The sequence below is a fragment of the Accipiter gentilis genome, unplaced genomic scaffold, assembly GCF_929443795.1.
Source record: "Accipiter gentilis unplaced genomic scaffold, bAccGen1.1, whole genome shotgun sequence".
In the NCBI taxonomy this organism is placed as follows: domain Eukaryota; kingdom Metazoa; phylum Chordata; class Aves; order Accipitriformes; family Accipitridae; genus Astur; species Astur gentilis.
The window spans coordinates 986,385-1,009,860 of NW_026060847.1; the positions used below are offsets into that span (position 1 = coordinate 986,385).

At 50.1% G+C, this 23,476-nt stretch overlaps 1 protein-coding gene and 2 non-coding genes across 3 annotated transcripts; all 3 read left to right on the top strand.

The window, feature by feature from the left end:
* Positions 1–3,959: 3,959 nt before the first annotated feature.
* Positions 3,960–4,538, top strand: LOC126036947 (olfactory receptor 14J1-like). The gene has a single exon (XM_049797174.1). It carries the CDS (start codon positions 3,960–3,962, stop codon positions 4,536–4,538), a length of 579 nt encoding a protein of 192 aa, XP_049653131.1.
* A 16,913-nt stretch (positions 4,539–21,451) lies between these two features.
* Positions 21,452–21,525, top strand: TRNAI-GAU (transfer RNA isoleucine (anticodon GAU)). The gene has a single exon. It is a non-coding gene; the product is annotated as a tRNA-Ile (tRNA).
* Positions 21,526–21,905: 380 nt separating this feature from the next.
* On the top strand, positions 21,906–21,977 carry TRNAA-CGC (transfer RNA alanine (anticodon CGC)). Its single transcript has one exon. It is a non-coding gene; the product is annotated as a tRNA-Ala (tRNA).
* Positions 21,978–23,476: the final 1,499 nt, after the last annotated feature.

A 23,476-nucleotide genomic window follows, 5' to 3' on the forward strand; every position in this document is an offset into this window, starting at 1 on the left:
ATTAACCAAGGCTGTGACGTAAAGTACCTCAGATCTGTCTATAGCTACTCTTCTTCATTTCAGCAGTGGTCCTACCTTATCACTTTTTCCTCTGTAACAGTTCCTGAAGCATCAAAAATACTTCCTGGTGCCCTTGAAATCCTTTTTGGGCTTCCACTAAGTTTTAATATGGAACATTGCTGTGCTTGGAGGATGATGTCCTTGATGACAAGATGTATCCAGGCACACTCGGAAAATTCTTGGTCATTTCATTGATTGGATCATCAAGGGAGTGAGTAAAAACCCCTGTGTGACATGCTTCCTGTTCATGCAATGCCTGCAGCTCTTGGGTGGAGAAGGAGCAGACATTGCCTCTCTGATGGCATCTGATGACTGATGCCTCTGACTAATGTCTTTAGTGTATGGCAAACAGGCACCAAATTGCACTCTCTGTGATGCCGTCTGGAGTGTCTGTGATATACCACCCACCCTGAATGGGAATTGCTTTTCTGCAGCTCCTGTGAGGTCCCTGCCAGCCTTGGCATCTCGTATAGCTCTTTGGCCCTGGAGTTGGACATTAAATAGAGGACATGCCCTGAATTCTGTTAGGCAATGTGGGGACGAACATGGAACACATTCTATTACAGTCAGTGGAGGTATAGTAAATTCAACTGATGGAAAAGAGAGAGACCCAGCTCTCGCTATGGTACATGACTACAATCGTTCATATGAATGCCTGTATCAAGTGCCATGAGGATAAGGAGTAGGAGTAGGAAAAGATTCTTTTGGTCTTTATTTGGGCATAAGCTGTCCTGTCACTTGGCCAAAGGAATTTCCCAGCAGGCTTATACATGATTCCCAAGATGTTGCCCTGTCTCTATGAATTTCTCCATTACAGGTTGCTGTTACCTGCATGTATCTTGGACCACCTCTGGCAGTTCAAATGTCACCAGGGATTTGCATCTGAACACCTGACTCCTGCCTTTGTTCTCCATTAATTCAGATGGGAGCTGAGACAAGGAGCTCCCATGCAGGTGTCTATTTTGCTCCCACCTGAAGAGAGGCAAGAGGAATCGCACCTCCTTGTGGCTTTGTGGTGTGCATGAGAGGGAGCTGAGTCTCATTCAAATGCCATGAATAGAAACGCAGATGAAATGCCTACCATTGACCCTATGATCCCTTCTCTATGTAGGTGTAAAGGACGTCCCTGCCTGTCACTCTCCGAGTATCCCGTCTAAAAAAATAACACAAAAAAAAGTGGTATTAAAAGTAACTCTGAGAGAAAGATTATATTTCTGGAAAGAAAAAAAAAAGGTCACATGTAGATGTAACTTTGTCTCTGAGTGGAAAATGTTATTTCATTAAAGCAGTGTCTCTCCCCAGCTGAGGGAGGCAACACCAGTGTTTGCTACAGCCTGTTTCCCAGCAGGTTCCCCTAGAGCCCCAGCGATACCAGGAGGGAGCCCAGAGGGGGCAGAGAAAGTGCTGCCTTGCGCTGGTACTCTACTGCTGAGCTGGGCTGGGCTCCTGGGCTGGAGGGAGCTCATGGCAAGCAGGAAGAACTGCAGAGAGACAGCTCTGCCCAGGAGCAGCTCCTCTGCAAAGCGCAGCACGGCTGAGGGCACTGAGGGTAGAAGAGGGAAGGGAGAGGAAGGTTAAAGGCAGTGTGGGGTGGGAGGAGAGAGGAGAGCTGACTTGGAGAAAAATCTTCACAGCCCTTAACAGGGTAAGTCTCTGGCTGCAGGGCAATGCAGCTGTGGTTCCTGGAATCTCCTAAAGCTGGCACATCCCACAGTCTATGGGATCTGTTAGGAGGACTCTTACAGTTTGTGCTGTGTTGAGAAAAAGGATGCACTTTGGAGCACAGCTTCCCTGCTGCACCCTCAGAGGGACAGGGCATGTCAGCTGCCTTCACCTGGGGATGGCTGCAGAGTGTGAAGGTGGGTGTGCAGCCATGGGTGCCCAGGGCTGTCCTTCTGAGCAGGGTCCCTGCACCCCAGGGGGCTGTGTGCTGGAGCAGGGACTCTGCCGCTGGTCAAGGTAAGTACCCTGCCTGCTTTGGGAACTATGACAGCAGAGTGGGGAGAATCTGTGGGTGGAAGAAGCATCTTGCAGCAGGGCAGGGTCATTCTGCTGACAAGAGGGTGGTGTGTGGATCAGGGCTGCTCACCACTCCAGATCATCCCCAGGACATTTCCGAGGGCACTTTTCAAGGGGAAGATCACACCAGGGATTGCTATAAAGTTAAGGAGCTTTCCAGAGTCTGTGTTTTCTGCGTCCTAGTTTTGGGGAATTTTCAGGAGAAATGCAGAAGGATTTGTCATGCTTGAACAAGTTCCTGAGACTCCTGAGCTATAACTCTGAGGGACCAGTAAATCTGATAGGAGCCTCCTGAAGTAGAGCACAGGGACTGAGAGCAACTGCCTGGCTCTGCTGGTGTCTGGGAGGTGGCATGCACAAATGGGTGAGGGTTACTCTTCCCTGAGACTTCAGCTGCCTCTCCCCTTGCCTCTCTGAACCAGTCAATCACTGCTTTTTTCCTTGGTTCTCCACTTGTCTGTGTTATTGTTATCTAGTTCCTGCTGTTAGGTTCTCTGGGGTGGGAGTTTCAGCTGCAGAGTCACACACTGATCTTGTGGGTCCTCCCATGCAGCTGTGTCCATGGGAAAAAGTGTCCCAGCTTTCCTATCATGAGGGGTTATGCTCACTGCTGTCTGTGGGGCTGGGGAATGAGCTGATTCTCCCTTACAGAGATGCCATCACATCAGGTCACTTGCCTGTCACCTCCGAGTGCCCTTCCAAGCTGTTAGCTGCCCTGCAGGATGCAAACCTGTCTCATAGCAGCTTTCTGAAAGCCCCATGGAGAAGCACAGAGATGCTATGACTGAGGAAATGCTCTTGGATTGGTGAAATGAGCCCAGTGTGTCCCTGGCTAGAAGCAGGGTGCTGAGACTGAGAAATGGGGAGACATTTGGTGGTCTGCAGTGGACGTTTCTGCTCTCAGCAGTGTCTGGTGGCTTTTCAGGGTAAAATATGGGTGTGTGATTAACACCCATCTTAGAAATGTGCAAGCACAGTGAAAGTGGGAACTAGACAGAAGGACAGAGCAGCTCCCCCTCTCTCTGCACTAAGCCACAGGCAATCCTCTTGACTTGCCTGGCTCATGCTGTTATCCCAGAGTCCAGCAGAATTGCTGAAGGATCCCGAGATCTAAGAAAACTCCCAAGGGGTGATGTCAGCAGCTGTAAAAAAACCTATAACTCTTAAACTTCTTTTACCTTCCTGATTTCTTAGCACTGGGAGTGCAGATGATGACAAACTCTTCTGTGTTAGGAGGGGTTTCAGCTGACAAACACCAGACCAGCCCTTTCCCCCACTGATTCCATGAACCCACTGCTGCAGAGGATTGATTTTGATTTTTCACGAGCCCATGGGCAGAGGCCCTGCTTTTCATTGCACGCTCGGACAGCACCAAGCTGGGCTCCAGCCACAGACCTGAAGGAAGGTCTCCTAGAAAAGGAAAAGGGTCTGTGTGTGTGAGAGTGGGAGGGTCTATGGGAAATGGCTTTGATATTGCTCAGAGAATAATGCCCTGACTCTTCACTGTCTTTTTTTCTACTTTGACAGCACCCTATTCCCAGAGGATGAAATTGTCCAACGGCAGCTCCATCACCCAGTTCCTTCTCCTGGCGTTTGCAGACACATGGGAGCTGCAGCTCTTGCACTTCTGGCTCTTCCTGGGCATCTACCTGGCTGCCCTGTTGGCCAACGGCCTCATCATCACCACCGTAGCCTGTGACCACCGCCTCCACACACCCATGTACTTCTTCCTCCTTGACCTTGGCTCCATCTCCACCACTGTCCCCAAAGCAATTGCCAATTCCCTTTGGAATGCCAGGGCCATCTCCTATGCAGGATGTGCTGCACAGGCATTTCTGTTAGTCTTTTTGATGTCAGCAGAGTGTTTCCTTCTCACTGTCATGGCCTATGACCGCTATGTTGCCATCTGCAAACCCCTGCACTACGGGACCCTCCTAGGGAGCAGAGCTTGTGTCCACATGGCAGCAGCTGCCTGGGGCAGTGGGTTCCTCTTTGCTGTGCTGCACACTGCCAATACATTTTCGCTACCCCTCTGCCAAGGCAATGCTGTGGACCAGTTCTTCTGTGAAATCCCCCAGATCCTCAAGCTCGCCTGCTCAGATGCCAACCTCAGGGAAGTTGGGGTACTTGTGGTTAGTGCCTGTTTAGCTGTTGGATGTTTTGTTTCCATTGTGCTGTCCTATGGGCAGATCTTCAGGGCTGTGCTGAGGATCCCCTCTGAGCAGGGACAGCACAAAGCCTTTTCCACCTGCCTCCCTCACCTCACCGTGGTCTCCTTGTTTATAAGTACTAGCATGTTTGCCTACCTGAAGCCCCCCTTTATCTCCTCCACATCCTTGGACCTGGCGATGGCAGTTCTGTACTCAGTGGTGCCTCAAGCCATGAACCCCCTCATCTACAGCATGAGAAACCGTGAGATCAAAGATGTCCTGAGAAAACTAATCACTGGATGCTTTTGAGAAGGAATAAACTGCCTCTTCTCTCTTACATAGGACTCATAAAATATGTCATTACAGGGTCAACCTCTTCTGGTGTTTCTTTCATTAATATTTTGTTTTTCATGCATTCTTTAATTGTTTTGTTTTGTTTTGTTTTCCATTGTTTTCCTTATCTGAATGCTTTCCACAAAGAAATGTCTTTATTGCTCTTGTTTCTGATTCACACCCTATCTATCCAGCTTTTGTGTGACCCACAGGCTGTGTAGTATAGGAGCCGTAACCTCTGTTTATATACCCAAAATAAAGGACCCTGCAGTGACTTCTTTTTCTGAGATCCTTCCTCCAACACCATCTCTGCAGCTGCATGGCGCAGTGCCTGTGTGCAGAGGGGAAGAAGAAAAGAGTCCCAGCACAGCTGCACTGCCTGGGAGCACCAGCGCTTGGTCTTTCCCAAGCTTTCCACTTCCATGCTTTCCTTCTGAACCCTTTGGTTGGTGGAAGCCCTGAGTGCTCTTCAAGCATGGTTAGAGTTCTGCTGTGTGGCAGGCCTGTGGTCACAGGCAAGAACAGGCAGTGGGCACTTCTGTGACAGAGCTGGCCTCCATTGCATTATTTCCATCATACAAGGGGATCTCCTCAGGGCTTGTGTCACAGATGCCCCCCACCTCCTGGGCTTACCCCTCTCCACCCCCAAGCAGCTTCTGTGCCCTTCCGAGGGTCTGGGGCTGTGGGGTGAGTGCCCAGAGCTTTGCAGCACCCTGTGGTGGGCACTGCTGTGGGGCCGTGCCAGAGTGGGCTGTGCTAGGCAGAAGCCAGTGGAGGGACGTCAGGCAATGTGGGAAGAGTTTAGGAAGAGCTCTGCTGGGCTGGAAAGTTCCCAGGGGAGAAAATCATCAGTGTAGAGCTTGTAGCGTATGACCATGCAGGGCAAGGACTCACACCGGGGTTTTGTTGTTCAGAGCCAGGGCTTGCTGAAAGCATGGAAGACATGTAGGTGTTTGGTAGAGGAGTCTGGTCCGTGTCCTTGGTGGTGTGGGCAGACAGGGAAGGTGGCTCAGTGTCTTTGTAACCCCCAGCATCTCTCATTTGCCATTTCCAAGACTTGCTGGTCACCCCAACTTGACAGATGAGTTTTGCTGAGGCCATCTCTATCTTCCTGGTGGTCCAAGGGCTGGTTTTGGGGAACAGACAGCCCTGCCCAGCTTCTCTCCTTCCCAAGACCCAAGCAGACCCTGGAGCAGAGCTGTGTGCAAAACCTCATGTGGGACAAGGGTGGGGCAGGGCAGGGGTCGGGTGCTGGGGAAGCTGCAAATGTAGAAGGGTCATGGGGGAACTCTGATCTGAAGGCCATCATTGGGATCACAATGTGGGGATGGTCCCCAACCCTGACTCTTCCCTTTCCTATGCTGTGCCTGCAGAGTGGGACTGTGTGTGGTCAGTGGGGCTGGGCCAGCACTGGGACAGCGTGCTGACAGGGGCCATGGAGCAGCTGCCAGGAGGTGCCATCAGGGACACTTGTTCTAAGAATTGTATACCAGAGGCTAATCACTAAGAACTTATAGCTATTTTTGTCAAGTAAAAAGAAAAATTAAATAGCCTTAGTTCATCATTGAGAATGCAAAGGAGTTCCCTTTCAGCACTGTCCTGTTACTGCTAGTAATGATAGTACCACTAATTCCAAAACTTCCTTTGGAGCTTCTATATTTTTCCTTGGTTCCAAACCTCATGCTGATCAGACATGGAAAGCACTACCTCAAATCACTGCAAAACAAATCTCTCCCACCTTCTCTCATCCACACTCTTTTCACCCCAGAACACTTCTAACCATCACGTCAGCACACTACCCGGTCTCCATTTTTTGGTCTGGGTGAAGTCAGGGTCCTCCCTCGTGAAGCCTTCCCTACAAAAGTCTTTCCTACCTGCTGATCCTACTTGTATCATCTCACAAAACATACAGTTCCAACTTCCTTCTGCAGAGCTCGATGGGATGGAGAGTTTTCCTGTTCCTTTCATGAGAAGAGGTGACAAACAGGAGGAAGCCAGAGCCTTGGGTGTTGCTCAGCTGCTTCTTACTGGCACTTCACTCAGATTCTGCTGTGGTGGCTTTGGTGCTTTTCTGTGGCTACTCTTTCTGCAGAGAAGATCTTAAAAAGAGAATGATTTCATAGAAGATGGTCATAAAGGCCCTGTTGTAGACAACAATGTATGCCATGAGCTCTGGAGAGAGCCAGGAAGAGAGTTAATAAGCACCAGGAATATGCAGGAATCTCAAGGCCTCTTCTGAAGAGTGAGAGGCTCTGAGCAGCAGTGATGGGCGATGTGTAGGGCTCAGAGAGAGGGTCAAGGGATGTCAGTGAGAAACAAGGAGGTGGCTGATGGCTTTAGCAAATCCTGAAACCCTCTCTGAGGCCAGACATGGAAAGCAGTGGATGTCTGTGGATGGGGAAGAGGAGGAGGTGTGTCCCGGGAATATGTCAGGAAGGAAGACCCCTCTTCTGCAAGTCAGGGATGAAAGAGACTTTTCTATCGTATGTGCATGCCTAGAAAATGGAGAATGCCCGCTGCTGAGGGTGGCTATCATGCCAAATGAGCTGACCTTGCTCTTTTCCTGCTTCACTTCCCATACTTGGGTGGACCTCAGGAAACATCTATGAGTGTGGAGGATGCACAGACCTCCTGGGGTGAAGTTTCATCACTGCGGGGGAAGAGGGAAGGGTTTGTGAGACATGTAGTAGTGCAGGGAGAGAGCCGTGCATGTAAGAATTCAAGCGAGCCTGGGGCTAGAGGAGCACATCTTGGGTGCTAGAGGAACATAAACAAGGCTTTGAAAGAAGACAGAAGGGTTTGGGGGAACTCCAAGACATTGCCTAACCCTCAGAAAACTACAGCTTTATGTTTGAAGAACAGTGAGGACAGACAGTTATCAGTAAACCTTGGGATATCATGGGGTCAGAGTGAGTTGGGGAAGCAGGGAGGAGAGTTAAAATGTGCAGAGAAACGATCACTGACATAGGACAGTATAGGACAGCCTGTGGTGGGGAAAGCCAAGGGCTTTGGTAGGGTTGGGACCCAGAACTGAGGTCCATGTTCTCTTAGCCAGGGCTGTTGCCTTGTGGGCTGAATGGTCTCCATGTATGTCAGCACTGCCATGATTGCCTATCTGAAGCCCCCATCCATCTGCTCCCCATCTCTGGATCTGGTGGTGGCAGTGCTGTGCTCCCTGTTGCCTCCAGTTTTGAACCCACTCATGAGGAACAGGGAGCTCAAAAATGCCCTGAGGAAAGTGATTTCATGTACATTTTTCAATTCCAGTAAACTTCCAGTCTTTTTCCACAAGTGGCTCCCATAGTAGGTCCATGCTTTGTTTTCTTACTGTTGTTGTTTTTGCTATTTGGGGTTTTATGTTTGTAGACCAATAGTTGGACTTCCCGTACTTCATGTGAAGCATGAACCTCCTCTGTCTCACCTGGAGGACCATAGAAAAATGTGTCTTTGTAACACTGGGTCCAAGCTGACTCCCTCACAGCATCTCTGTAATAAAAAGGTGTGATGGGTTAACCCTGGCTGAACACCAGGTGCCCACCAAAGCCGTTCTATCACTCCCCCATCCTCAGCTGGATAGGGGAGAGAAAATATAACAAAAGGCTCGCGGGTCGAGATAAGGACAGGAGAGATCATTCACTATTACCGTCACGGGCAAAACAGACTCAATTTGCAAAACATACTCAATTTATTACAAATCAACCAGAGCAAGGTAATGAGAAGTAAAATGAAATCTCAGAACACCTTCCCACCACCCCTCCCTTCTTCCCGGGCACAACTACCCTCCCGGATTTCACCACCAAGCCCCCCCAGCGGCACAGGGGGACAGGGATGGGGTTTATGGTCATCACACGTTATTTTCTGCCGCTTCACCTCCTCAGGACGAGGGCTGATCACACTCTTCCCCTGCTCCAGCGTGGGGTCCCACCCACGGGAGACAGTCCTCCACGAACTCCTCCAACGTGGGCCATTCCCACGGGCTGCAGTTCTTCACGAACTGCTCCAGCATGGGTCCATTCCACGGTGTGCAGTCCTTCAGGAGCACACTGCTCCAGCGCGGGTCCCCCACGGGGTCACAAGTCCTGCCAGAAAGCCTGCTCCGTGGGCTCCTCTCTCCACAGATCCGCAGGTCCTGCCAGGAACCTGCTCCAGCGCGGGGTTCCCACGGGGTCACAGCCTCCTTCGGGAACCCACCTGCTCCGGCGTGGGGTCCTCCACGGGCTACAGGTGGATATCTGCCCCACCGTGGACCTCCCTGGACTGCAGGGGGACAGCCTGCCTCACCAGGGTCTTCACCACGGGCTGCAGGGGAATCTTCGCTCCGGCGCCTGGAGCATCTCCTCCCCCTCCTTCTTCACTGACCTTGGTGTCCGCAGGCTTTTTTCTCTTACATGTTCTCACTCCTCACTCCGGCGGCAGTTTCTCTCCGTCCCAACTTTTTTTCCTTCTTAAAAATGTTATCACAGAGGCGTTACCACTATCACTGATTGGCTCGGCCTTGGCCGGCGGCGGGTCCGTCTCAGAGCCGGCTAATATGGGCTCGCTCTCTCTCGAACACAGGGGAAGCTTCCAGCAGTTTCTTACAGAAGCCACCCCTGTAACCCCCCCCCCCGCTACCAAAACCTTAAAACCAATACAAAAGGGATCTTCCCTGTGCACTGCCTGATGGTAGGGCTGTTTTTCCAAGCCTCGTGTCAGGAACAGGCTCGAGATGCGGCACCTCCAAAAGGCCTATTGATCCATGTTTTCAAGGGCAAAAAACTCATTGTCATCTTGTGACCTGCTAGAGGCGTGGACTTAGGACTCACCTGTTGGTGCCTGGTGACAGTGGAGATAGTGAATGGTCACAGAGATACAAACCCAGTCCTTTCCCACATGTGACAGGGCAGAAGCCATCTTCCAGGAGGGGAATCTGTAGCTGCCTGGATATCCCAGGGGATCTCCATGGGCAGCGTGTGCCTGGGCTGTGACTGGAGCTCCAAGAAATGAGAGGTTGCCCAGGTGGAATCACCCAAAAGTGTTAATTCCAGGTATTCACAGGGAAAGGAGGACTCTGCAATCACAGGACAGGCAGTGAGAACCCAGCTGGCACAGGGGAGGGGGGCTGGAGAGATGCAAGAGCTGGCTGAGGAACTCCGGGGCCAGGACTGTCATGCTTCCCTGGAGCGTGGGACTGGTGGGGGCAGAGAAGGGGCAAATGCAGTCAGTGTTGGGGATCACCTATCATAGGAACACAGAAGAGCCAGAGAGTGAGTGGCCATACAGCCCAACCCTCAGGAAGGACCTTTGCTGCATGGTCACCCCTGTCTTCCTCCAGGTCTCTAGGATACCCAGCTCTACTGCCATTATTAACACAAAGGGAACCAGTTTCCTACCAACACTCATTTCACATCAAGTCCCATAGCTCTTGCCACAGCCAGACTCTCAGCCAAGCCCATTCTCAGACACCTCTGGCTAGATCAGGAGCTTGTCTTGACAAATTTTGAAAATCTCCACTGATAGAGATGTCACCACCTGGCCTGGGTCCTTCCTCCAGTGTTTGGCTCTGAGGGATTTTTCCAAACCCCGGCATTCTCAGCCTCTCCTTGTGCACAATGTGCTCCAGTCCCCAACCATCCTACCGGCCTTTGCAACTTTCTCTCCAGTCTGTTGGGGTCTTCGTTGTGCTGGTGAGCCCCATACCAGACACAGCAGTCCTGAGGTGGTCATCCTGTAGTGGGTTAGCCTTGCCCAACACCCAGAACCCATTCAGCTGCCCAGTCACACCTCCAACTCAAAAGGATGAAGGGAGAAAATAAGATGGTATAGCTCATGGGTCATGATAAAAACAGGGAGGTCACTTACTAATTACTGTCACAGGCAAAGAAGAGTGGACTTGGGGAAGACCAATTTAATTTATGCCAAGTTGAAATGGTTTGGATTGTGAGAAACAATGACAAAATTGTTAAAGTCCATTGCCCTCACACTTCCCCCCAGTCTCAAATTACTCTATTGCTCCAAGTTCTTCTACTTGGGAGATCCCAAGGTCAGGGTGAGGTAGGGAAACAGGAGGACGCAGCTAAACTCTGCAGGGAAACTGGCACAGGCATAGGACAGTGTAGGACTCTCTGTGGTTCAAACAGGGCCTTTGTGCGCTGCTCCTGTCCTCCCTGCCAACACAACTGAAGTCCTTGTCATCTCCACGGTGGCTGCTGTCGCTTCCACTGAAGCCCTTGCGAGGACACCAGTTCCTTACAGCCCCAGGCCCTTGTTCCCTCCCCACCGACCGGTAAAATAGCCTGGGAGGTGTCCTACCACTGTCCTTCACTTGGCATCACATCCCCCCACATCAAACTGCTCCCAGGAAGAGCTGTAAGCATCCCATGAAGGAAAGTATCCCCCTTCCCAGGGGGATGGGCCTCAGGGCTTGGCCATCCTGCTTGGAGAAACACATTTAGGGCTTTCACAGCCACCTCCACAATTGATCTTCCACTTGTAACCAGTGCCTCTGAATTCCTGTTTCACCAGTCCCCAGTGATGGTCTCCTTGTCTGGTCATTCCCTCCACGGTCTCTTCAGTGATGTTCCTCAGTGGAGCCTACTAACACTCTCAGAAACTTGGAAGTCTGATGCTGACTTTTACTTCTTGAGAGGCTTCTTCAATCTTTCAGGATGTGCAGTTCAGGAACTTGGCACCAGAGGGCTCATTAACATGAAAACTCCCTAAGGAGCCAAGGCTCCGTGCATTATTTTCATTTAGGTCTTTGTCGTGGTTTCAGCTGGAATAGAGTTAACTGGATGGGGGGCAGTGAGTGAGCAGCTGCATGGTGTTTAGTTGCTGGCTGGGGTTAAACCATGACAGTCTTCAATTCTTAAGTGGTTAATTAGAGACATTTCAGGAGTGTAGTCACAGTGGAAAGATTTCAATACTAAACAATAAGAAAGAATTCTTTTTTTTCCCCCCACTTTTCTTTATTTTTCTGCTCATGCACCATGTGGTATCAGAAATCCTCAATTCACATTGATCCTCCTAATGGAGTCTGAATGTATACAAAAAGCAAGACCCTTTACGTCTGAACAATTTATGGTCATTCTTCATCCCTACCCTCAGCCCCACCTTTTCTCTCAACCACCTGGCACTTACAGCAGCCTTGTTCAAATCTGAGCTTTCTTCACCGAAGTCTGTAGCTGCATTTTTCAGCCCGTGGGCACCAACTCCCTCCTGCTTGGAGAATGAGCTGCATGCAGGCATGCAGTAATGCAATACACTCAGCGGCTGTATATTAAGTCCACGTTACCTCCTCTGAAGAGCACTTCCCACAGCGGACAGCCTTAGATGAACAAAACCCACATATTTGTGTTAGCAGAGATCCCAGGACCTCCCAAAACACTCCCTGCCCTGCAGTCTATCTGCTGATATCTGCTCTTTGCACACAGCAAGTCACACATTGAAGTCACGGGCTCCCCTGATTCACAGAGGGGAAAAAGACAAAGTGAATGAAATGCTCTCTTTTGAATAGCCAAACGAGCACTAAGCCCAATGTATCTGGGACACAGGAGCATCTTCAAGCAGACTGTGCAGTACCTAGACCCACGCATTTTTCATTCCCTGCAGGGTAAAGTACCTGTGGCTCCATTGTCAGTGAAGGCAGGAATGATAGTAAGATTAGACCTGGCCATCCTCTTGGCAAGATTGGGGCCTAGCTGAGTGAGCGGGCTAGACCAGGCCTCCATACCAGCAAGGGCGGGGTAGACCTGGACTCCCTACCTGTAAGGGCTGGGTAGGCATAGCCTCCATAACAGTGCGGGTGGCTGGGTAGATCTGGCCTCCCAACTGGCCCTGGTGGGGTAAACCTGGCTTCCCTAGCCGCGCGGGCAGGGTAGACCTAGGCTCCCTATCCACGCAGGCGTGGTAGGCTTTGCCTCGCTAACCACATGGGCGGGGTAGACTTGGTCTCCCTACCTGAGCTGGAGGGGTAGATTTGGCCTCCTGACCTGTGCCAGTGGGGTAGACCTGGCCTCCGTAACCACACGAGTGGTGTAGACCTGGTCTCCCAACTGGCACCAGTGAGGTAGACCTGGCCATCCTCCAGGCAAGGTTGGGGTAGACCTGGCCTCCATACTGGCAAGGGTGGGGTAGACCAGGCCTTCATACCGCTAAGGGCAGGGTAGGCTTGGCCTCCGTAACCACGCAAGCAGCGTAGACCTGGCTTCCCAGCCGGCTATGGTGGGGTAGTCCTGGCCTCCCTAACCGCACGGGCGGGGTAGACCGGGCCTCAATAACCACTCAGGTGGCGTAGAACTGGCTTCCCAACCTGCGCTGGTGCGGTAGACCTGGCCTCCCTACACACGCGAGCGGGGTAGACCGGTCCTCCCTACTGCCAAGGGCGGGGTAGATCTGGTGTCCCTACAGGCAAGGGTGGAGTAGACCTGGCCTCCCTACCCGTGTGGGCGGGGTAGAACAGGCCTGCCTGCCGGCAAGTGAGGGGTATACCTGGCCTCCCTGCCTGCGTGGAAGGGGCAGACCAGGACTCCCTACCCACACGGGTGAAGTATACCTGGCCTCCCTATCTGTGTGGTTTGGGTAGACAAGGCCTCCCTGCTGGCAAGGGCGGGGTGGACCCGGCCTCCCTGCCAGCGCTGGTGAGGTAGACCTGGCCTCCATACCCACGCGTGTGGGGTAGACCTGGCTTCCCTACCCACGCAGGTGGGGTAGACCTGGCCTCCCTACCCGCACGGATGGGGTAGACCTACCCTCCCTACAGGCAAGCGTGGGGTAGACATGGCCTCCCTACCAGCAAGGGCGGGTGTAGAGAAATTCCATGCGGGGACGGACGACAGGACACCAATATGATGATCAAAGTCACGAGTTTATTGAGCCTAGCTGATCATTTTTATACAAGCAAATTTCTCACAGTCATCCAGATGCAAAGGGATTGTAAAGAAACAGTCTTTAAGGTCAACAACAATCAAAGGCCAGTGTCTGGGGAGCATAGTAGCAGTTGGAATAACAGGCTGTAAAGATCCCATATCTTGCATTACTTTATTCACTGCACACAAATCTTGCAGTAAACGCCATTTTCCAGATTTTTTCAAAATGGTAAATACAGGAGTGTTCCATGGGCTTGAAGAAGGAACCAAATGCCCTGCTTCCACTTGTTCAGCCACGAGTTGCTCCAAAGCAGTGACCATTTCTGTTGGAAGCAGCCATTGATCAACCCAAACGGGGCTGTCCGTTCACCATTTCAGTTTGAGGGTTGGTCGCTTGTCAATGACTGCTGCTAAAAAATGCGTGGACAATCTAACTCCCCATTGCACTAAAGCGTCCTGACCTAAAAGCCATACAGTAGTATTTAAAACATAAGGCCTTACATGTGCTGTCCTTTTGTCTTCACAGTCTTCAACTGTTATAAAATTCACGCTGATTTGTGTGGATTTCTGGCCTCCAATACCAGTTACCACAGTGTCAGTATTTTGTAATTCCCAATCCCTGAACAATTCTTCCTTTGGAATTATGGTCACATCAGACCCTGTGTCAAGGAGCATACGTCTATGTAGTAGAGATTTTCCCAAAGGCCCACATAAATTAATATGACGAACGGGTTTGGAAGATCCAATTATTTCTGTGAAAGCCACTAATGGTGTGTCAGTAGATCCGAATCCTCCATCCCCTCGTGCAATGTTTCCGACATAGGGGACGCTAGCCTTGAAAGGTACCAGTTGAGCAATCTGGGTTCCAGCCATAATTGTCACAGGAGGAACAAATATTTTCACCATGATTGAAATGTTTCCTGTGAAATCAGCATCAATAACTCCAGGTGAAACAAATACTCCTTGTTTAGAAACAGTAGAGCATCCTAAAATCAATGCACTTAGTCCAAGACCTAAAGGCCCGGTAGCATTCGATGGAACAACATGAACTTCAGTTACTTCAGTGGTGTGGTTACTGTGGTGTGGTCTTCAGTTACTGTGGTGTCAGTGGCTATGGCCAGGTCAACTCCTGCACTAGCTTTTGTGGCTGCCCTGAGTTTTGACAGACAGCCGGGCACGCCGTCACCCCTGTTTGAGAGGCACTTGATATCTTGGCACCCATCATCCTGGCGCTCATCATTCCGTTTCCCTGATTGTTGAGTCTTAATGGCATTCCATCTTTTTTAAACCTTGGTTGACAGTCGCTGGCTTTGTGTCCGAACTTGTCGCACTTGTTACAGACCCCAGAAAAGTTTGACTGACTGCTGTTAGTTGGTGCTGGCATAGATCGAGGCTGTGTTGCTATGTGTTGAGGGCATGTACATTTCAAATGCCCTGGTTGACCACACTGATAAGACGCTAAAGGGCCTTTGTGTGGGCTGCAGTCTCCTTTTCCCTGTTGCACCATCAATTGTAATGCTACAGCGAGTGCTGCAGCATGAGCTTCAGCATGTATTTTAGCTTTTTCTTGTTCTTGTTTAGAAGTAAGCGATTACAAGCCTTGATGATATCTACTAATGTAGCTGTACGCGGAAGTGATGCAATGATTTGTCTGCATTTTGTATTTGTATTTTGGATGGCTAAGTCCTTTCTGACTGCAGCTTTTGCTTCGGGGGTTAAGGTGGGCGACGCATCGACGGCAGCTTTTAAACGGTCAAGGAATTTCATGTATGACTCCTCTTGCCCTTGTATGATTTGAGAATAGGGTGGAACCGGCTTACCCACTGAAATAGCTTCCAGAGCTAGTTGTTGCGCCAATTGTAAAATCTCTGGCCTTAATGCCATCTGAACGGGACCAGTAGCGAACTGTCCCGTGCCAAGTAACATGTCTACGCTGACAAATGCAAGTGGATTTTGTGCCCCAGCATCTAAATTTCTCACCTGGACTTCTGCTTTCTGTCTCCACTGATCATGAAACAGCAACCTCTGAGTTGGTTCAAAGAACTTTTCCACTGAAACCTTTACATCTGCTGGCACTAAGGTTTGTGCCTTAAAAAATTGTTGTATCATTTGTTGTACATACTTATTGTCTACTCCATATTGCATAATGGCTTTTTGTAGTTCTCGAACTGTTTTCCAGTCCAAAGGCTCCCATTGTCGCCTTCCTCCTGGTTCAGTAAACACGGGAAATGATTCGACAGTAGGTGGCAGTATTATTCCTTCTATAGTGGCTTGCTCAATAATTCCACGCCAACGTTGTCCCGGCAAAAAAGAAGGATCGCTGGGTGGTAGTCATGAAGGTCCTGTCTGGGCTGGTTCTGCGTTTTGTAAGGGTGGCTCTGTTAGACGTTGCATTCCTTTGTATCTATCCTCGTATCTCCATTTAGACCCTTTTCGCTCATTGGGCATTAATTCCCCTTTTTGTACACACAGGTCAAGCAATTCCTGCATTTTATCCTTGGGGAATTTCTCTTCCGTCTTACCCACCACTTTAGCAAAAGAGTCCATACTCTCTACGATCACATTTGCTGCTTTTTCATATGCTTTTTTCATCAACAGTTGCCCACATTTACCCCCGTCTCTTTTTTGCATTTCCTCCAGCAATTCTAACATTTTCTCTTTTTGCTGTAGTATTATAGTAGCCAAATCCTCGTTTGCATTATTGGAATCAGGGTATAGCTGATTTTGAGCTTCCTCAGTATTTTCTAAGTCCAGTTGGGCCCCCCAATCATCAGAGTCCATGGGCAGAGGAATGTCTTCCGCTCGTAATAGCGGCTGACTTGTCTTTTTCGCAGAAGTATTTACCATTTCCTGTTCCTCGGGTGTTAATGGGGCCATGGGAACATTGGCATTATTTCCCCTCCCCAAAAAATTCAGCTATTCTACAGGGAAAGCCGCAACTTCTGTTTTTTCTACTCATGGCGGCGCTGTTGGCGGCAGGGGGGGCTCCTGGTCCCCACATACTGTCTCTGCTGCCGAACAATACGTTGGGGGAGCAGGAGCATTAATAGTTCGAGCTTCTGCCGCTAAAGCATGTTTTAACGCATCCTGAACAGCAGTTTCCGATGTTATTTGCTGCATCATTTGGAGACACTTTTTCCAATGTGCTGCCAGACACGCAGCTATTTTATTTCCTCCTTGGACAGACTCCCATATTTCCCTTCCTAAGTTCTCCCAAATAGACAAAGAAAAGGGAGCCTCAGAGTCCTTGAAAAATCCTCTTCTTTGTCCCCACTGTAACAAATCCTCGAACTGGTCCTTTTTAATATCCATCTCTGTTTATTCAACCAGTCTCATAAGTGTCTTTACAGCTGCCTTTTCATTCGCAGATGCTGCGATACCCATGACACCTTTTATCACGTAAGCTTACAATTCCTGCCTCTCTCGAGCAGCCCGGTGCTTTTCTTTTAAGCCCACTCCCACTGGCATTCGTGGCAATTTCCTCTGCCTTTTCATTCATTAGCGTTCCCCTCTTGTTCCTTACCGGACCACGTTGGGGTCACCAGATGTAGAGAAATTCCATGCGGGGATGGACGACAGGACACCAATATGACGATCAAAGTCGCCAGTTTATTGAGCCTAGCTGATCATTTTTATACAATTCTCTAAGTTCCTAAGAAGCTTTGATTGGCTGCTGCATGCAAGCATTTGGTGTCCATGCACACAAGCATAAAATGTGATTGGTTATATCAAACCTGTACACGTGTATAGACATAAGATATAGCTGGTTATACTAACTCTGTACACGTGCATAAACATGGGACATAATTGGTATATTAACTAGAGCATGCAAAACTTGTCTCAGTCTAATTGGTCAAGATAAACTGCCAAATTGAGGTTGTTTGTGCCAAGTTCCCTTTATCGTGGAATGCACACCTGTGTTTTTCTAATTGGGATCTTTCTTTTTCTGTCTTCTCGTTTATGCTGTTCAAAGCCTTCTAAAGGCATCTGGAATGCTCTTGCGACTGTGAGCTACTTTCCGGACCAGTCACTAATTTCCATGTAGTTAACTCTTACAGTTACCAGATATTACTAAGCCTTTCTGCCTATTCTCCCATGAGAAGCAGGGAATAGCCCTGGGAATCCAAGCCCAAACCTTGGGATCTTATAGATGGGCAGTGGCGTATTTCTCCAAACAACTTGATGAAGTAAGTAAAGGTTGGCCTAGATGCTTAAGGGCAGTAGCAGCATTGGTGCTACATATTCAAGAAGCTCGTAGATTTACATTGGGCCAAAAGATTATAGTGTTGATATCTCATACGGTATCTACAATATCAGAGGTAAAAGGGGGGCACTAGGTCTCACCACAAGATTCCTGAAATATGGAATAGGATGATGTGGAAATAATGGTTACTAACATTGTCAATCCAGCATCTTTCCTCAGCAGAACCATGGGAGAACCGGTATGACATGACTGCCTGGAAACAATTGAAGCGGTCTATTCGAGCTGACCAGATCTAGAAGAGGAGCTGCTGAAAGATGCTGAACTTTCCTGGTGCACAGACAGAAGTAGCTTTGTTTGACAAGGTGTCCGCAGAGCAGGGTATGTGGTAACCACTGCAGACCAGGTAAGAGAGTCCAAAGCCCTTGCCCCGAATACCTCAGCACAAAAAGCAGAATTATTAGCTTTAACCCGAGTGTTGGAGCTAGCCAAAGACAAGAAGATTAATATCTGGACAGACTCCAAAGACGCTTTTGGGGTAGTCCGTACCCATGGAGCCATATGGAAACAAAAGGGACTCCTATCCACCCAAGGAAAACATATAAATCATTAAGAAATTCTTAAGCTCCTGAAAGCAGTACAGCTGCCTGAAAAAGTGGCTATCATGCATTGCAAAGCTCATCAAAAAAGGAATATGGCTCAGGAACTGGGCAATGCTATGGTGGACCATGAAACCAAAAAAAGCAGCTGAGGGAGGTGAATTAGAGGTGCAGTCTTTGATCCCAGATGGTAAAATACAAATGGATTGTGAACCCAGGTATTCCAAAGAGGATCGGAAATTAGTTGAAGACTTAGGTGGAAAAATAGAGAAGGGTGGGTGGGCAAAGACTCCACAGGGCAAAATAATAATCCCATTTGCGTTATTGTGGGCCATAGTTATAGCAGAACACAGAAAATCCCACTGGGGAGCTGAGGCATTGTATAAATACGTAAATCGGTGCATAGTTGCTCAGAACCTCTATGCCACTGTTAAACAAGTGACACAGCAGTGTGAAATATGTTTGCAAAATAATCCTAAGGTAAGCCCTAAAGCCCAACCCAGACAAATAGGGAAAGGAAGCTATCCAGGGCAGCAGTGGCAAATTGATTTCTCAGAACTCCCAAGATAAGGGGGGTTCTGATATCTGTTGGTTCTAACGGACACCTTTTCAGGCTGGCCAGAAGCATTCCCTTGCCGAACCAATAAGGTTAGGGAGGTAACTAAAGTACTCCTACAAGAAATAGTACGAAGATTCAGGATTCCTGCAACAATCTCCTCAGATAGAGGACCACATTTTATTGCAAAAATTGTTCAACAAGTTAGTAAACTCTTGGGAATAGATTGGCAGTTACATACCTCATATAGGCCACAAGCAAGTGGTCAGGTGGAAAAGATGAATCACTTAATTGAGTTACAGACTGTAAAACTAGGGCAGGAGGCCAAATTACCTTGGCCACAATCATTATCTTTGGCACTCCTGAGGATTAGAACTAAGCCCAGAACTAAAGAGGGGTTGAGCCCTTTTGAAATATTGCGTGGGAGGTCCTATATCGTACAGGCAGGAATATCAACCCAGATTGGGGATGAAACATTATCTGAGTATGTAATAAGCCTGCAAAAACAACTTCGGGAGTTAAAGAAACTGGTCTTAGGAACCAGAGCCCGAGGTCTTGGTGGACCGGTGCATGATATTAAGCCTGGTGATTATGTGTATGTGAAGTCCTTTACAGATCCACCTCTGGAACTGAAGTGGGAGGGCCCCTTCCAGGTGCTGCTGACATCCCATACAGCGATCAAGATTAAAGAACAGACCTCATGGGTACATCACACCAGAGTGAAGAAAGCCCCTAAGCCGCAATGGAAATCGACACCTATGGGGCCATTGAAGCTTCGCATCCAAAAACAATGATAGGGGTTCTTATGACTCTGCTGAACGGTAACTTAATAAGTGCTTGGGAGTGGCCTTGGACAAATGCTTATTTTAGGTATACGGGAAATGCGGAAAAGGATCTAAAAGGGATGAATTTGGCAACTGTTGTAATACATAATGATGAAACATAACAAACCACTTTTAAAAAGCAAAAGAATTTGCTTAGGGGAAAGAAAAGGGGGGAATTGATACAGGGGAATAACCATCTGCCTTTTGACCCCTTAGATGTTTAATAATTCTGTTGGCCCTGTTTGTTCTTTCGAGGCTCGCTTGCCAGGGCCTGGCGCCTGTGGCGTCTGTCAAGGGTTAAGCTTATCAGGGACTGGTATTCCTCAAGGACTGACATGCCAGACAAAGGGAGTGATAAGGGGAACTGCAATGCTAGTCTTACCACGGAACTTGGTAGGACTTGTTAAAAACTGCTGAAAACACCAAGAAGAGAGCATGCATGAATGACTAAAGTTCACTAGAGGACAAAAGAAGAAGAGGAAGATAAGACCCCTGAAGAAGTAAACGACCACCAGAGACTGATCTGAGCCTGCGCAAGATGACATAAACGATTTAGAACTGCTGACACAAGCTTTTGAACTAACCCCGCCCCAACTTATACATATGAATATTTTGTATTGTGTGACCCTATGAATATGTATGCTCTGGTGTAATAAATATCTGGCTGCTTGCTGAGACAGTGTGCAAGCTTTGAGGAGAAATCCCCTTGCACCCCGGTGCCGGAATAAACATTCCTGCTTCATAACTCACTCTCCGACTTGTAAACTTTGTTCTACCTGTCAGCAGAGTGGGCCAAAAACACCCTTCCAGATTTCAAAGAGAAGAAATGCCAAGCCCTACCCCTGGGGTGCCCCTAAAAGGCCCTGGGGGTCATGGTGGACAAGCTGCACATGAGTCAGCAGTGAGCCCCTGTGGCCATGAAGGCCAAGACCAGCCTGCCTGTATGAAGAGAAGCATGGCCAGGAGATGAGGGGGAGGGACTATCCCCCTCCATTCACTGCTTGCTAGACCACATGCACAGCACTGCACTGAGTTTGGGGCCTCCTGCCCCCAGCACAGGAAAGACATTGATCAACGGGAGCAAGTTTTGTGAAGGGGCACCAATACCGTCAGGTGTGTGGGGGTGTGCACGGGGCTTGAGAACTTTCCACCTGAGGATAGGTGAGGGAACACTGTTCAGTACGGAGATGAGATGGCTTTGGGAAACCTCATGGGAGCATTTCAGTACCTATCAGGCAGTTAAGAAAACAGAGCCAGGCTCTTCATCATGGTGCATGGTGGGAAAATGAGAGGCAAGGGACAAAAGTTGAAAGAATGTTCAGGCAGGAGGTGAGGTCCATGACGTCATAATCGTAAGGTCACTTATGCACTGGAAGAGGTTGCCCTGAGAGGTTGTGCAGTCCCAATCCTTGGAGGTTTTCAAGCCTTCTCTCCCCCTAAATATGGTCTCCAAACATTGAACAGAACACTCTTGTTCGTGCAAGAAGGAAGCAAAAGCCTAAGACACCAGCAAAAGCTCTGCCTCACCTGGGCCCGCTCTTCCCTATGAGAGAGGTCTTCCACCAACCCCACCCTTCTTCCACCTTCAGCTTTGGCAGCTGCCTGTGCCTGGCCTGCCCACTTGCCTTCACCACTCACCTTTGTAACTGAGTCCTGACACATATCTTGGCACTCCCACTGTAAGGTGGAACCCACCCCACACCTGGAGTCTACCTGGCCATGGTGGCAGAGAGAGGCCAGGTCCCCTCTGCCCGACACTGGGCACAGCTTTTTCCTAGGAATGTCCCCAGGGAGCTCTCTTCATGTGTGTGTCAGCCTGTGCCCTGGCAGGGGTGGGACTGGGACAAGGGCTGCTGGGGCAGTGCTGAAGTAGCTCAGCTGGGAAAGCGTTAGACTGATAGATCTAGAGGTCCCTGGTTCAACCCCGGGCTTCAGCAACAATTTTTCTCCTGTAGATTTTTGCAGAGACTGCCTGCCTGTCTTCTTGCAGCCTGCCCTGGCCCTCCTTGCTCCTTCACCCCTTGCCAGAGCACTGCCCTGCACTGTAGCTGCAGATCTGCAGGTTTGAATGAGCCTTCCTCTTGCACTGCAAGCCCCCAGACTTCCCCTGGACAGGACTCTCCATTCAGTGCTTCTTTGGGGGAGTCTCCAGATGTCCCTTCTTCCCTGTTCCACAGCACTTGGCATCTCTCCTTTGAGGGGTCTCTGCAAAGACCCTGTCTCTCTCCTCTTTGCCATTCTCAATGATGCACAGACTGCTCCCCTTGTCATAGACACATCACGGGAGAAGAGCGTCTCTCCTGCTGGCAGTCATCAAGGGGATGTAGCTCAGTGGAAGAGCGCCCACTTCGCATGTGGGAGGTCCTGGGTTCAATCCCTGGCATCTCCACGGGTGGTGTTTTTGCCCTGACTGCCCAGCCTCAGGCAGGTGTGGGCTGGAGCTTGGGCACTGCTCCTCTCCAGGCCCTGTGGGCCTGCCCTGCCCACCCAGGGCTTGGCTGTGAGCTGGGCAGGGCTGTGGGATTCTCAGCTGGAGTTTTTCTTCCACCATCACCACTGGCTTGAGCAGAGCCTCAGCTCAGGGAACCTGGATCTGCTGAGGTCAGGCACAGCCCTGCAGAGGTGGGACTGGTAGGGCCAGTGCCCACCTCTTCTTCCTGGGGTGTTTGGTGACTCCATCCACCCTGTGCTGGTATGATCAGGGAGTCACAGGTCTGTCCCCAGCCATGCACAGGCAGTGAGGGCCGGGAGATGGTGCCTCGGCTGCTCCCCTGGCAATAACCCCCACAACCAAAATGGGGCATGAGACATGGATTTTCACTGCAGGGTGCCCAGCACCCTGGTGAGCCAAAACTCAGCGAAATAAGGCTGCTCTCCTATGGGCATTAAACAGCCCAGCTCTGCCCCGTATGGGGGCTGCAGTGCTGAGACTTGGGGGTCTCACTGTGACACCCCCTCAGGCAGGTCCTCGGGAGCTGCAGGAACAACCACAGGTCTGGGGTACAGCAACAATCTTGCTTTGCTGCAGAGAATGGACCCAGCCTGCAGGGGCAGACTGTTCAGGTCCCCAGATGCCATGAAACAGGCTCTTCCTGCTCAGGTGTGCTGCCCCCCTCAAGCACACACAGGCCTGTGGCTCATCTCCCCCAGGAGGAAGAGGAAAATGTCTGCCAGGTGCCAGAGTAAGGGAGAAATATTACACCTGTGGGAGGGCAGAGCTGGCAGCGAGGTGGCACAGGACAGGTGCTGGGTTCCTCTCCCCAGTGCCCACTTGGAGCACCTTGAGTCTGCACATCAGTGTCCATACTGTCCATAGCTCCCACCATCCTGTGTTCAGAAGATAACACTTCCCCCTTCTTCTTTACTTCACTTTTATACCTTCCTTCTCTTAGGTGCAGGTCTGGAGCTTGCCCCCATGGGAGTTTTCCAGGGAACGGAGGCTGTATTTGCAGTGCCCATGTCTGTCACCCATCACCATGGGGTTCTCACCATGAGAAAGCTGCTCTCCCGTGGGGTCTGCCAGCAGGAAAGCTCTGGGGTATGGGGCAGAGGGATGTGCGTGCCTGGGCTTCTCCCAGATCCCCCCAGGATCACCACAGGGGTGGAGGAGCTCTCAGCAGGGAATGGGGCAATGCTGAAGTGGGAGAGGATGTTGGTGACAGGCACCTGCTCTCCACTTCTTCTCTAGGGCCAGACCCTGCTGCTTGCAGCAGTACTGAGCTCCAGCAACTTCCCACATGGAACCCTGCCACAGACAGCCAAGGCACCTTCCAGCCCGCAGCAGAGGAGCCTTTTGGGGAAGTGCCGGAGGGGTGTGGAGACCCACCAGCGGGAGGAGAAAGGGCAGTTCGGGTGCCAGGTCCTGCCCAGGTGTCAAACCCTTCTCCC